At 38.7% G+C, this 14,743-nt stretch overlaps 1 protein-coding gene across 3 annotated transcripts in view; it reads left to right on the top strand.

Moving 5' to 3' along the window:
- fnbp1l (formin binding protein 1-like) overlaps positions 1 to 14,743 on the top strand; it is a 59,092-nt gene that overhangs the window by 26,289 nt on the left and 18,060 nt on the right. For all 3 annotated transcript variants that reach the window (XM_056259610.1, XM_056259609.1, XM_056259611.1), the window contains exon 2: positions 13,573 to 13,688. In XM_056259610.1, the coding sequence (XP_056115585.1) occupies positions 13,573 to 13,688 (116 nt within the window). The remainder of the gene's footprint in view (positions 1 to 13,572; positions 13,689 to 14,743) is intronic.

The following is a 14,743-nucleotide window of genomic DNA, read 5'->3' as shown; positions in this document are numbered from 1 at the left end:
GTGCCACCGACAGGAACTTGGACTGTAGGATAATAAAGTAATAGTTTATGTAACGACCTCTCCTGAGGCCTTTTCCATATGGTTTCCTGTTCCGGCTCCTCCGCAGTCGGACTGATCACTTTCAGTCTCAAGCCCATGATTCATTGGCCAGTTCTCCCAAACATTTAAAGGACAAAGAATCTTCACTGAGATCATGTCATCGGTTCAAGGAAGCTGTATCCTGCTAAGACCACCGGCCATTGGCATCTGAGTGTTTATTGGGAATAGAAAAGTGTTGAGGAAGCTAGTTAAAAACTGTAGATTGTAAAGTGACATTTTATTTTATTTTGAATAATTTATTTTTATTTTATATCATTTATTTTTATTTTTTGTATTTAATTTTATTTCTTTTTTTATATTTCTTGTAAATGTATTTAGCTTGATCTAAGCTTGATTAAGATTTTGCATTACAGCTACTTCTATATTTGATGTTGATTTGATTTTGTAAGACATAATTGTTCACATTGACAATTCAAATTGAATGAAATTAAGCATTTAATGGGCATTGGGATTTAATTTTTGAAAAACTGAGGATCTAATTTTAAGGCACAAATATTTGCCCTTAAAAATGACTGACGCTGACGCTTTCTCCAACGCTGTAAAAAAAAAACTGTTTGCATGAGGGACTTATATCCTGTAGCGTTCTGAACAGATGTTTTACAGAAGCCGTTGGGATGAAAATCTAGGTTTGTAGTTGTAAAGGCTGAAAGTGATCTTCCAGTCTCCCTTTGTCTTTCTCTTCCACCTCCCCCTTGCATCTTCTCCTCACGTGATCCTTTCGTTGGGCAGACAGACTCAAATTTCTGCCACCACAGGTCTACTGTCATTTTCGGGCCAGTCAGCTTTTGCCCCAGTACAATACCTACGGATCAGTTAACCACAGCTATAAATGTTTCACTGCTGCTGGCAACTGAATACAAGGTAAAGTTTTCGCCTTTTTACTTTGATTCTCCTTTTTTGGGCAGCATCAAAAGAATTGCCATGTGGAGGCTGAATTAGGCCTGTCCCTTGTGCTGCTAGAGAGGAAGGATGAAAGAGAGGAAGAGGTGGTGCCCTTGGGCACTTCATTAAGCACAGCAGGTTGTAGTGAGGATGTGGTGAGATTTTAGAGCCCCCTTCCCCCCTATCCTACATTCAGAAGGGAATTTTGGAGGTGCCTTGAGATAAACTATTTGAATGCTAATGTATGGATTAGCCAAAACAATGGGAAGCTTTTTAAAAAGGCATGAATTTAACAATCCCAGTTACACCCTAAAATTCAGGCTGAAAGTACTGTAATTAGTGGGTGGTATGAGTAATTTTTATTTCACGTAACCGTATATATGACAACATATATATTTATAGCTGGAAATTCAACCCTTAATGTTTTGTAGATCACATGTAATATATATTGTTTATTTCTGTTATTATAATTGTTTATATTATTATTATATTCAGATGTTTTAATTCAAGATTCCAACTTTGGAAAAACCCCCAAAGGAAGTACTTTGCGTCTCTTTTGTATTCCATGTATAATTCATGAAATTTAGATGTTTTTGGGGTGTCTCAGCTAGATTTTGGAAGGACTGATATTAAACAACGCCTGAGGCTTATACTCTCTGATTCAAGTAATGAAGACAGGGTGACATTTCTGCCTTTCCCTGCCCCCCCAACAGGCCGTGTGTGTGTGTGTGTGTGTGGCATTCTCATTCCATGTGTGGCTAAGATTTTTTCTGACAATTTGAATTTTGAACTTTCAGGCATAAATAGGAAGATCCAACAAAAATATTAAAGCGCCATCAAAGAACAATTTGCATCCATCAATTTCTTTATGTTCTCAATCCCAGCCGTATCCAAGATGTCCATTGCAATGATCAAAGTTGCACATGTATGGCTCCACCATGCTAAAACTGATTTTCATGTTATTGTTCACGTACTGACCTCACTTCCTGTCATTATATGAGCGCAGGATGTTTGCCTTCTAGAAGATGGCTCTCCTGAGACGTCCATTGTCCTTTAAGACCCCCAGATTTTTTTTTGTTTGTTTTGTCTGTGATTTTCAAAAACATTTTGTTCTATTTTAGGGAGTTTCTAAAATCTTCTGTATTTGGATGGTGCAGAGTTAGAAATGGAAGAGAGCAGATCAATTAAACAAGTAAGAGTGCTCCGATCAGGATTTTTGAGGCCGAACACTGGAAGCAGTATCGTGCTTTCCAGTTCATCGATACCGATCGCCGAATAAATAGAAGGCTTCAAATAGACTCTGTGGGTCTAATTGAAGCCTTCTCTGTATAAATTAAATATAGATACTACACCTACTAAATAGCAGTGAGAAATGTTCTGTCTTTTCCTGTTTGATTAACATCAAGGACACAAGACGGCAGCAGGAATATTAGAGTTTAAGACCAAATGCATGGATCCAATATACTGATACACATGCTATTTATTTCCCAACTGTTTATGTTCACTAAAAACATAACCGACTGTGTGCAAGCAAATACTCACCAAGCCAAACATTTTAACATATCTGTGTGTATTTCACCATTTAGGCTCAAACCCGAAGCCCAAATTATACTTTGCTTGTCCGTGTTCCACTCCAACTCGGAGTAATAACTCTTTTTATTATCAAGCATGCCCTGATAATAACCATAGCAGTAACCATAGCGGCGGTGTCCATAAAACTGTGAAGTTTTACCACGATTGATAGCGCATAATTAAATTCCATTCAGAAAGAGTCCATTCAGTCGAATCAAGCCGTGAGTTCATCCGTTAGATATTTTAAATATAAACAACAACAGCATTTAATGCTTAGCAACCGGTTGCAGAGAGTACGTTTGAGCCGCGCACCTCGCAGACACGCCAGCTAGTAAAAGCCTCTGGTGTGTGAACGCAGCCGTATTAAGCACAAAATGAGACCGTCAACCGTATTCTAGTGCTGTGTAAAATTTGACTGTAATGGTCCAAATACTTGTGCTTCTGTTTTGAGGTAAAGCCCCGGGATGTTTTCTTTCTTTTCAGATGCTCCTGCATAGAAGTTGTGCTGCTGTGGTTTACCATTTCGGGTTTACCATTTTATTCAGTCATGTCATACTTTAGATCGTGCTCGATATTTTTGTAACAACGGCTGGTTTTCAGCATACCCGGGAGCCACCTTAATTGGGGAACATAAATAGCATGACAAATTGAACCCTTCCACACAAATCGACTAATATACATAAAAAACGCAATCGATTACGTCAACGCGTCATTCCAGCCCTGCTAAAATCGCACAGCCCTGTTCCTCGCTGTCATTGCTGTAGGGTTGCTGTCGTTGCAATGATGTCGCAAATTTATTGTCCTTTTCAGACACTAAACTGAATGTAGTGAAGCAATTTTAGCTGCATGGGCATAAAAAAATCTCCTGATCAGCTCTTCGGATGAAACGAGACCACCAATGAAACAATACAAATGTTTTTAAAGTTGTATTTTCGTGGGCTGTGTACTGCAGTGTAATTGGAAATGGTTTTTTTTTTTTTTTGAGGTGTTTTGATGTAACCCCAAGTGCTACCATTATCTCAAATCTAACTAGTCCTTAGTTTGTTAACAGTTTTCAGTCTGTCTAGATTAGGGATGTCCCGATCCGATCACGCGATCGGAAATCGGGCCCGATCACGTGGTTTCAGACTCGATCGGAATCGGACGTTACCTCCCGATCAGGACTCGGATATATGTAAATTAGGGGTGTAACATTTATTCGTAATTATTGAACCGTTTCGGTACGAGGCTTCCGGTTCGGTACACATACAAACCGAACGATTCCTAGGACCATTTTTCTTGCAGACAAAATCCGCGACGGCGCGACCACCACAACGTTGCGCAACATCAAATGGCAAACGTAATGAAAGCGGAACGAAACTGCGCTACTCATTATATTGTGCTTAATGGGCCATTTATCAGTTCAGACCAGCAACATCTGTGCAGCGTGAGATCAAGCGACACTGTGCTGAGAGATCCAGTGAAGAAAACATTTGAATCCGCCACTGAAGTAGCCTAATAACATTGCTGCGAGATCTAGTGAGAAGCATTCACATTTCTCCGTTATTAACCGTAGATTTCTATTAGATCAAACAGCGCTGACGTGGGAACCAGGAGAAACATTGTGCCGTGAATGAACATGGATTTAATGTTGCACTTCAAAACTAAAATATTATATAAATATATATTTAAATGTTATTTTTAATGTGATTACCAAAACATTACTATTTGTTCATCCTTCACAGATTACCCCCATTTATAAACCTGAAAGTTTCAAGATGTAGGAAAACTCAAACTTATTTAAAAATATTTTTTCTTTTAATAAATAGGAAATTTCTCTGGCATTTCTTTCTTTTTGCTGTATCGTATCGAACCGAACCGCAAATTTTGTGAACTGTTACACCCCTAATGTGTATATATATATATATATATATACATATATATTCTCATTGTTTTTTTATACACTTTTAAAACATTTTTATTTTTTGTTTACATGCCTGCCGGGTATTTTAAGTTGAGGTGCTATTTGTTTTTATATTAGACTTTTTCTATATTGACTGTTGCATTAAAGTCCAAAAGTGAATATTTAATGTTATTTATAACTTGATTGTTCAATACCTCACAGAACTCTGTTTGTTAACAGAGTTGTTGAATGTAAAAATAAGGTGAATTAAATAAAAAATAAGGAACATCCTGGATCTGTTTTTTTCTCTCTTCTTTATTCTTTTTTTATGTATTATATAAGTATCGGATCGGGACTCGGTATCGGTAGATACTCAAAATCAAATGACTCTGACTCGAGGGCAAAAAAACCTGATCGGGACATCCCTAGTCTAGATTCATAGATAATCTTGCTGTGGGTTCTCTAGACAGTTCTAGTTTCCACATAAACGACTCACAATACTTTTTGACTCATTTTGTGTTTTTCTGTTCCATGTTTTCTGTTATCTGTTCTCCTCTCAGAATAATGTTTAGTCCAGCCTGACATTTACTTAAGGTCAGTTTGTTGACTTGACTTTCTTAATACGTTCCTGGTCTTGTTGTGCATGATTGTTCCAAAGTGCACGTTATTCCAAAGAAAAATGTTTTTCTTCAGAATATTTTTACCAAAAAAAAAAAAAACACCAACCACTAGACATATAGAAATGTGTTTAACTTTTGCAAAAGTTATCATTTGTCTTTTATTATTATTCATTATTCATTAAACTATATAAAGACTCTGCAAATTATGCATGTGTATAGTTGTTCAGTGATCTGTGAGAGCTCAAATTTATTAGTGTTTTCCCACAGTAGATGTAAGTGGCAGAGTTCTGCATATTGAAGAGAATGTTTAAATTATGAACAGATATTCTTGATTAGGATCATTAGAACAAAACATCCAGGGTCTTCTGAGAGAAATGGAAAGAAACACAAAGTGATGGGGACACTATACTGTCAAAGAGCACCGTCCTTCGGATGAGACGTTAAACCGAGGTCCTGACTCTCTGTGGTCATTAAAAATCCCAGGATGTCCTTCGAAAAAGAGTAGGGGTGTAACCCCGGCATCCTGGCCAAATTTGCCCAGTGGCCTCTGTCCATCATGGCCTCCTAATCATCCCTATATACTAATTGGCTTCATCACTCTGTCTCCTCTCCACCAGTAAGCTGGTGTGTGGTGGGCGTTCTGGCGCAATATGGCTGCCGTCGCATCATCCAGGTGGATGCTGCACATTGGTGGTGGTTGAGGAGATTCCCCCTTCCATATGTGAAGCGCTTTGAGGTCCCAGAAAAAGCGCTATATAAATGTAACGAATTATTAATTATTAAAATAACTAGAGACCAGAATCGTGAGCTGGGAAAGTCTAGAAAAAAATGTTGGAGTATTGTTGGAATCACCTTGCGTTAGAGACCTCATCTTGAGGCAGCGGAGGGAAATCCAATCTCCTTTTGCAAGCACGACAAGAAATCCTCAGGAAGCCCATCTCTTTTCTCTCAGAAAATTCTCATTTGATGTGCATCAAAAGTGACTATAGCGAGTGGGCATACTTGCTTCTGCAGGGGGTCTGGGACGTTTCCTTCCCTTGAGACTTAACTTTAGGAACTCTATCGGGTTTCTGTAAACTGAGATTGGCCCACCTCTTTCTGTCTCCTAGCAACTGCAGTTGCCAGTCAGTCTGTGGAGGCGGAGCCTGCAGGAACTCATGGTATTAATTATTCATGAGTGCTTGGAAGAGAAGGTGATGTAAGGATAGAAACTGAGCATGCTCGCCAATCTCTGGCACCAACCGTAACCGGGCACCAGCCAGAGAATTGGATGTATTATGCCAGCACTTGGCTGCTGCCTTTGTTTCATTTACACTGTATAATATATGAACAGGCTGGGTTTTGAGTGTGAGCAAAGATGTGTGAAAGATTTTAATTTAGCATCCATAGTCATGAGCTTGTGTAATCCCTCCAGCCAAAAGAACAGACCCTCACAATAAGCTAACAGACCACCATCTCCTTTTCATCGTCAGTGCATACGGGCCAGTCAGAGAACACATGCCACCAAGAACCATGGCTCAAGCTGTTTGTTGGATGTCATAGGTGTGTTTTGGTGTGTGTATTTAGAGAGAACCTGCTGGTTGGCCAATCTGCCATTTGTGTAGTTCAAAACCCTCGGAACAAACTATATATTAGAGAGCTATCAATGGCTGCTATTAATATTTTCTTTTTAATGCTGCTATTTTCCCCTCCTGGAGTAGCTATGCAAATGTATCCCCACAGATAGCTGGATTTTATGTATATTTATTAATGTTTATATATAAATGAAATGAGATGTTTAAAAATTGAGGCAAGTCATAATTATACAAATTTTTATTTTATTTTTTACTGATACTGAAAGAAAGCCTTTTCCTCTTTACGTTGTTGTTCTGCATCACTTTAAGCCACACCCACTCCAGGAACCAGTAACCCTCTGTGCTGATTGGTAGCAACATTCTATTTATCTGTTCACTCATTTGGTGATATGATTTATGGCAATTTTAATAGAAGTCCCTCTTTACACTGACCATAGAGCAGATTTATGGTTAATCTAGTTAATGTTTAGAGTTTAGGGCTGGGGGCTGTTCCTATGTCCTTTAAAGTATTTAGGGCATTAGTATGTATAATGCCGATTTTCGTAAAGCAGAATGAAGATTACCGTATGAGCGGGTAAGAAGTCAGAACGGGCTGGCGAGAAAAGTCTGCTTTTGGCCATTCATAAAGTTCTTATGGACATGATATGATTATTCTGCGCAGTTTACAGTAAGCTCAACTGATTTTCAATAGTTTTTGTATGTAAATATATGTGCTGTATGGACATCTTTGACCTTTGCGCCATGTCTCGCCGCTTTTTTCAGAGTCCCTGCCTTTTCCCATTCATCAGCGCTACGGCTCTGCAGTTGGATACTATGCGCGTCTCGTGTTTTTAAGAGCAAAAATTTGTTCTGTTTGATCATCCCCTTATGCCTGTCACTCAGACATCAACATTTTTTGTCAAATTGAACAGATAGTGAAACTGAAGAAGCCCTTCTCCTCATACGAGGGAATGAAGACAACGGCTCAGTGTTTAAAGAGAATTTACCAGTCTTTTGGTGCTGATGTGTGAATGGTCTCTTACCGGTATCAAGCCAGAACGCCGTTGCTTGTGTGAACAGCATATTTGTCTATTTACCGGTAAAGTCATTCTGGTAACTTTATGGTTATTTACAGCGATTGCTGTGTGAAAAGGGCCTTAAGGAAGACATATACTAGTATTTATAGTACTTTAATAATGAGTAAAGGCGATGCCAAAAGAACAAGAATAATTACTTGGAAAACATGCAATATAGATACACCTAAAGACTACATTACATTTTTAAAAATGTATTAATTTATTAAATTTATATATTTAAAAAAAACTTTTTAAAATAAAGTAGTGCTCAATAGCATTGTGTCCAGAATCAGATGTCCCGGGTGTATTCACACCAGGAAAGTCCGATAGTTCACTTGCTTTGGTCCGGACCAAATAAATTTTTTTTTTTTTTTTTTTTTTGGTGCGGTTCGCTTTCACACTGCTCTTTTTGCAAGTGAACCAAAATTTGTAAACAAAACCACACGTCTGCTAAGGTCGTCCATTCATTGGACAAGGATTCTCAAGTAGGGAAATCAGGAAGTGCAAAAAAGGCTCAGCATGGAGATATTTCGTACTGCAATATTTGTTATTTTACTAATTTTGTGTTATTCTGTACAAACGCAATATGAAGAAACTGCGCAGAAGACGGATAAGGTATAACGTTTTCATTCATAGACAGGGGCTATGTTCACACATTCAAATAATGAGATTCTTATTGTATATACTGCTAACAAGTGCTGTCAATGTTAACGCTTGCGATTAAGTTTGTCCAGTTTAACGCAGCAGCATCATCCTTAACTATCCTGTAACTATCGTTACATTATATGAACTGCAAAAGCTTTTTTTGCATCTATGCGCGATTAGACTAAAGAGAACGCTCTGTATGTGAATGTCCTGATGCACACACTACATTCATTCCATTCCATTCCAATGATGCACACACGATGCGCAGAAAGACGCGCAACAGTATCGTGTGGCCAGACAGCGCGCCGGAATGGAATTCTCTTTCGCACTTGAACAACAATAACACAAACCATTATGCCAAAATCTCCAACTACGGAAGCCTGTTAACTCAAAGGCGCAGTGCTTTCTTGCAATTGGGTCGGTTCATGTTCACACCGTAAACGAACCGTACCAGAGTTCGTTTGGAACCGTACCGAGACCACCTCTTCAGCTGGGTCTCGGTTCGGTTGTTTGGTCCGCACCCGAGTTCGATTGCTATATTCACACCTGCCCAAAAGGTCCGCACCAAGGGGGGAAACGAACTAGAGTTCGATTCAATCGAACCAAACAAGGCAGGTGTGAATACACCCTAAGAAACGTGCCTGATTAGTTTCTTGTTGTTATGATTCTATCTACACCAGCCTGATTTACTGGGCTTCTTTAACACAAGCTAGTTTTCTAGTTATTCAGATAGCCCACTGACTAGTTAATTTTGAAAATGTCCCTAGTATGTGGTTATGATTCATCTCAGTATTTTTTTACCTTAACTGCTGTGTATGCGTGTGTGTTAAATGACATTTAAAGGCTGGCAGATGGTGGGGGGATACTGTTTTTCCACTTGAGTGAAGCATCAGCGTGCTGCTAAGGTGATTTCCTCGATTTCAGCAGCGCCCGGCATTGAACCGGCAGGACTGTGTGTGATACTCCCTCCCGGCCTGGAGAAACACCCACACATGTCTGCATTATGTTTATGCTACACTCATCAGTTCTAGGGAGCTCATTTGGATTGAAACCTCCCACCCACCTCATGTGATTTGATTGTCAGGTGCTGTCGTTGAATGGCTCGCTGTGTTTTGAAGTTTCTGCTTGATGTATGTTATGACAGTTCTAGCCCAGAGTAATCATTAACTACTGATATTGTGTGCCAACAGAGCAACGAGAGCGACGATATTCCAGTTTTATTTTAATTGCACTTTATCGTCCCCACTGTCTCTCTCTCTCTACTCTTTTTTTCATTCTCTGATAAATTAGGGATGCAGTCATTAGTTAAATAGGATGCTGTCAGTATAACGGAACCATCCAAGTCAGCTCAAAATACAAGCCACTGAACAATGAGCTCAGTCAAGCCAATATTCTTGTATTGGCTTGACTGAAGTATTGAAGTGTTAGAGCTGGATTATATTTATGATAAATTAGCTGATTGTTGACCATATTCATTTTAGCAAAAAAAAAAAAAAAAAAAATTTAATAAGGTGCACTTTTGTAACATCATTTGAAAGTCATTTCTTTTTATTTGCAGTCACTATCTGAGAAATAGTTGCCATAACTCATTGCTATGGTTGCGTCTCGCTTTGGACTTGAGTCACTTGACTGACAGATTGGCATTCTGACACCGCGAGACATTTCTAACCTTAAATCCACTGTTGCAATTATTCTGCTTATTGTATACAAAATACGAGAAGTTTATAATATATCATTAGTCCCATATTCATAATTCTGACCACACAGTCTTTTTACAATGTCTACCACTGTATAAAATGACTGTTGTAATTGTTATATTGCAGTTACTAGTAATAGACACACCTTTTTTTTTAAACCCCTGAGAAACACTTGGCACACCCCTGTGTACGTTGGATTGATTTTAATAACTTAAAGGATTAGTTCACTTTAAAAAAAACTTTTGCTGATAATTTACTCACCCCCATGTCATCCAAGATGTCCATGTCTTTCTTTCTTCAGTCGAAAAGAAATTAAGGTTTTTGATGAAAACATTCCAGGATTTTTCTCCATATAATGCACTTTGCTGGGCAGCAAACGGTTCAAGGTCCAAAAGACAGTTTCAGTGCAAACTGCAAACTGTTCAAAGGGCTTTAAACGATTCCAGACGATGAATAAGGGTCTTATCAAGCGAAACGATCGGTCATTTCAAAAATAAATAACAAAGTTTAAGTTTAATAATGTCAAATGCTCGCCTTGCTCTGTTCTGTGATGCATGTTCGTGACTCTCCTGTTCGAACTCGTTCATCAAAATGAACAAATCTTTTTTCGAGTCATTTGGTTAATTTAACGAACGAATTGACTCGGAAAAAGATTCGTTCATTTTGATGAACGAGTTCGAACAGGAGAGTCACACAGAACAGACCAAGGCGAGGATTTGAGCTTATAAAACTTTTTTTTTTTTTTTTTTTTTTTTAATGAGCGATCGTTTCGCTTGATAAGACCCTTATTCATCGTCTGGAATCGTTTAAAGCCCTTTGAACAGTTTGCAGTTTGCACTGAAACTGTCTTTTGGACCTTAAACCGTTTGCTGCCCAGTCAAGTGCATTATATGGCGAAAAATCCTGGAATATTTTCATCAAAAACCTTAATTTCTTTTCGACTGAAGAAAGAAAGACATGGACATCTTGGATGACATGGGGGTGAGTAAATTATCAGCAAAAGTTTTTTTTAAAGTGAACTAATCCTTTAAATATTCTTGAAGTGTGGACCAAGCACTAGGAAAATACAAGTGTCGGATCGGGACTCTGTATTGGCAGATAGATACTCAATATTGGAATATTGAGTTTCTGACTCGGATTCGAGGTGCAAAAAAACTTGATCTGGACATGCCTAATTTGCATGTTAAATTATAGATTTTAGTATATTGTATTATACTATTAAAAAAGAGTATCAAATTTAATATCTGCCATTACATTAACATCATTATTGGCTATTTTGTATTGACCAGAATTTTAATATCCTGCATCATCATCCTTATTGAACATTGATTCATACAGTAAATATTCTTAAATAATGCACATTCTTAGTTCGTGTTACCACTGACTCTGCTTGACCTGTCATTCATAGAGAAAACTCAGAGGTCAAGTAACTTTCTAGAAAACTCTGAAACAGTTTTTTGCGACTAATGTTTATCTCTGTTTAAATTTTGTTGGGGTCAGTGTGTTAATGTGTCATTGCTGTCCTGTAGTGTCTGTTCTTGGTGTCACAGGTAATTGTCAGGGATCTTTTGCTGGGTTCACTAATGGGTTTCACTGCGTTTCTCATCAGTCGTGTGTTCTATTCCTGATGACGTTCATCAGAAGTCCTCAGGGGGAGGCTGATTAAATGAGTTTGTAATCTGTGCTGTCCGTAAGGTGCTGTAATGGCGTTTGTTCATTGTTCTCCAGTGGAGGAAGTGCGCTGGCGGCCTGTCAACTCCAGAACAAAGCTCCCCTCTTCTCCCTTGGCGAAACGCATGTGGTGTAGTGGTTTAAGATCTGAGCTGGAATAGCTTGTAGGTTCATAACCTGCTAGCATGTCTTAACCCCAGGTTGGACTGTGGACATAATCAGTCACATGTAAAATGATCATGTCATCATTCAGGTCATGATATTTGACCAATGTTGAGAAGTCATGTATGTATGCATGTGTGCTTATTAAAAAACGATTTATATTACATCATAGTTTGTTTGATATTAGTTGTTTTGGTTTTGTGATCAAGTCTTTGAAGCTGCATTCCTGTGTCTCTTGTCTCCTGTTGAACAGTGGATAGACTGTCTTGTGCCTCCTGTGAACAGACTGGCTCTGCCTCGGGCTAAGACACAGCTTGTCTGTCTCTCTCTACTTCTCAGAGATCATCATCATCATAAAGCCTCGTCTAAACCATGACAGACTGAGACTATACAGCTTGTGGCGGCATTCACATTCAGTTCATAAAGACAGGTCTTCAGTCTGAGACCTCACTGGGCTCCAGACTTCAGCAATGGTCACATTTGTGATAAATAATAAAGAAAATAAGTAAATAATAAATAAATAGTCTTAATAAAAAATTATTATATGTAATTATATAACTAAATTATAAGTGCATAATAAAAAATATGCATTTCAATTTCATTTTTTTTTTTAAAATGAATTATTTATACATTCTTACATAATTTTTTTCAACATTTTAAGTGATTGTGATCCCTCTATAACAAAAAAGTTATTTAGCTACTCAGTGTTTCATTTTAGGTGCTTCTTTTTCTCGCTCTCAGTCTGGCTGCATCCAAGGCTTTACCATAAATAGTCCTAGAATGTAAAGCTGTAGATGTCACTTACTCCTCCGTAGAGTTGTTTTTTTGCTCAGAACCCAGATGGACTGTTTGGATCCACCGTGTCTTTGCTGTCGTGTTGGTGGTGAGGAATGTGATGTAACAGTCTTGAGCGGGAACTTTCAGCTCATCCGATTCTTCATCCAAGCTGGCTGTATGAAGAAGGCGGATATTTTTCATCATGTCTGAAAATAACAGATAAAAGCAGTGAGATTTTGTGAAGCAGGCTGGGACCTACATTTACAACCAGTATATGTTTCTATGAGCGGCTCAGTGGGTAGCGCTGTAGCAGGAAGGTCCCCGGTTTGAGCCCCAGCTGAGCCAGGAGTCCTTTCTTTGTCAGTGTGGGTTTCCTCTGGGTGCTTTGGTTTCCCCCACAATCCAAAAAACATGCAGTATATGTGAATTGGAGATGCTAAATTGTCCATAGTTGTGAGTGCGTGTGTGTGTGTGTGTTTGGGAAGGGTTGGGGAAAGACCTGGTGACCTGAAAATCATCACCAAGAAATTTCATGGACTGTCTCTCGCGTATGCCAAGAGATGGCCTGTAAAATCACAGGCCATCTGGAGACGACTGAAATGGTTAATGAAGGAATATGTTTTTTATAGCAGGATACATAACTGCAGAGGAGTATTTCCCAAAACTTTGACTTGACTTTAAATATCCCTTATAAGAGAAGAGGGATTTTCATCTTGACTTGGTTGGAAATGAGTTCAAAGCAATGAAACAATCCTTGTTTGTTATGTGGATGTTTATTTAGCATTGATTTATATTCTGCACTCACCCTGCAAATGTTTAATATTCTTCAAACAAGTCCTTCCATATTCATGTTTCCTGTCTGGCACCAGCAGCCCAGTGACAGATCAAACTCCCTCTCACTGGACCTCTCTCTTTTCCTCTTTCTTCCTTGATCAGGACCAGTTCGAGAATCTCGACAAACACACGCAGTGGGGGATCGACTTCCTAGAGCGCTATGCAAAGTTCGTCAAGGAGCGTCTGGAGATCGAGCAGGTCTATGCAAAGCAGCTACGGTGAGCATCTAATAGGGGTTTTATTGTGCTAATAAAACATGAAATAAATGGGCTAATAAAAAGTGAATGCTTTAAGTGAGTGGTACTGAAGCACTGATTCAGATTCAATCTTTGTAGCCATGTTTCGAGAGGTGCACATAACTACACACTTATAGAATCATCTGGGTAAAATAAACAACTAGCTGACTAATTGGTCACAAGGAAGCCTTGTATAGTATGGTGATGAATTTGGTTGGCTAGTCAATTAATAGTGACCAATCCCAAGTTTACAGGTACTGCAACAATCTATTAACAATTTCTTACCCTTAATCTGTGATTATCATAAAAAACTGCTTGCTCATTAAAATGACGCACAAAGTTCAGTTTGTTATTTAAAATTCCACATTAAAACCAAAAAAATATTTGACTAATCATTGCATTCTGCCCGAATGTAATAACAGGATGGTCTTACCTGCCTGACAATGTATGTATTTCCCTATCACACGTCATCAGCACGTTCCATGAGGCTATGCAGGGTTGTGGACAGAAAGTCACAGAGCGCAGCAAACAAACAGCCGCCTTTTAAAGTTCCCCCTAAACCAAAACAACCAGCTTATGCTGCGTTCACTCCATAACTATCGTAATTAAGAGATGGCCACCCATGACTTTCTACTCGGAGATGTGCACGTCCTCAGACTCGGATTTATGCTTTTTTATTTCAACACTATCAACGCCGAAATAAATCTGCAGCAGTCAGGTGGTACAAGTCAGCGCTCTTTAAGTTGTTTACGTTCATTATTATTGTAATGTTATTTGCTTTAAGACATGAGGTAATGTAATGCCGTCTCTCTTGAGGCTTTGCAGACTATGCTCTGGCTGTGCAGCGTGTTCATGTGTTTTGGAGGAGGCATGGCTTTGGAGACGCTCTGAAGGGAGGGTGGGATCTCATGATTTCAAAGCTAGCTTGCTATTGCTAGCTGCTCTAAAATTGCTCACCTTACCTTTTAAGTAAATTAATGTTGTTACTAGTAAGAACAAAAACATCATTTACAGTTCATCAGCCTAACTGTACATTT

This window comes from Rhinichthys klamathensis, unplaced genomic scaffold, assembly GCF_029890125.1.
Source record: "Rhinichthys klamathensis goyatoka isolate OS25496 unplaced genomic scaffold, OSU_Roscu_1.1 h1tg000169l_1, whole genome shotgun sequence".
Classification (NCBI taxonomy): Eukaryota; Metazoa; Chordata; class Actinopteri; order Cypriniformes; family Leuciscidae; genus Rhinichthys; species Rhinichthys klamathensis.
This window is presented reverse-complemented; position numbering and strand designations above follow the sequence as displayed.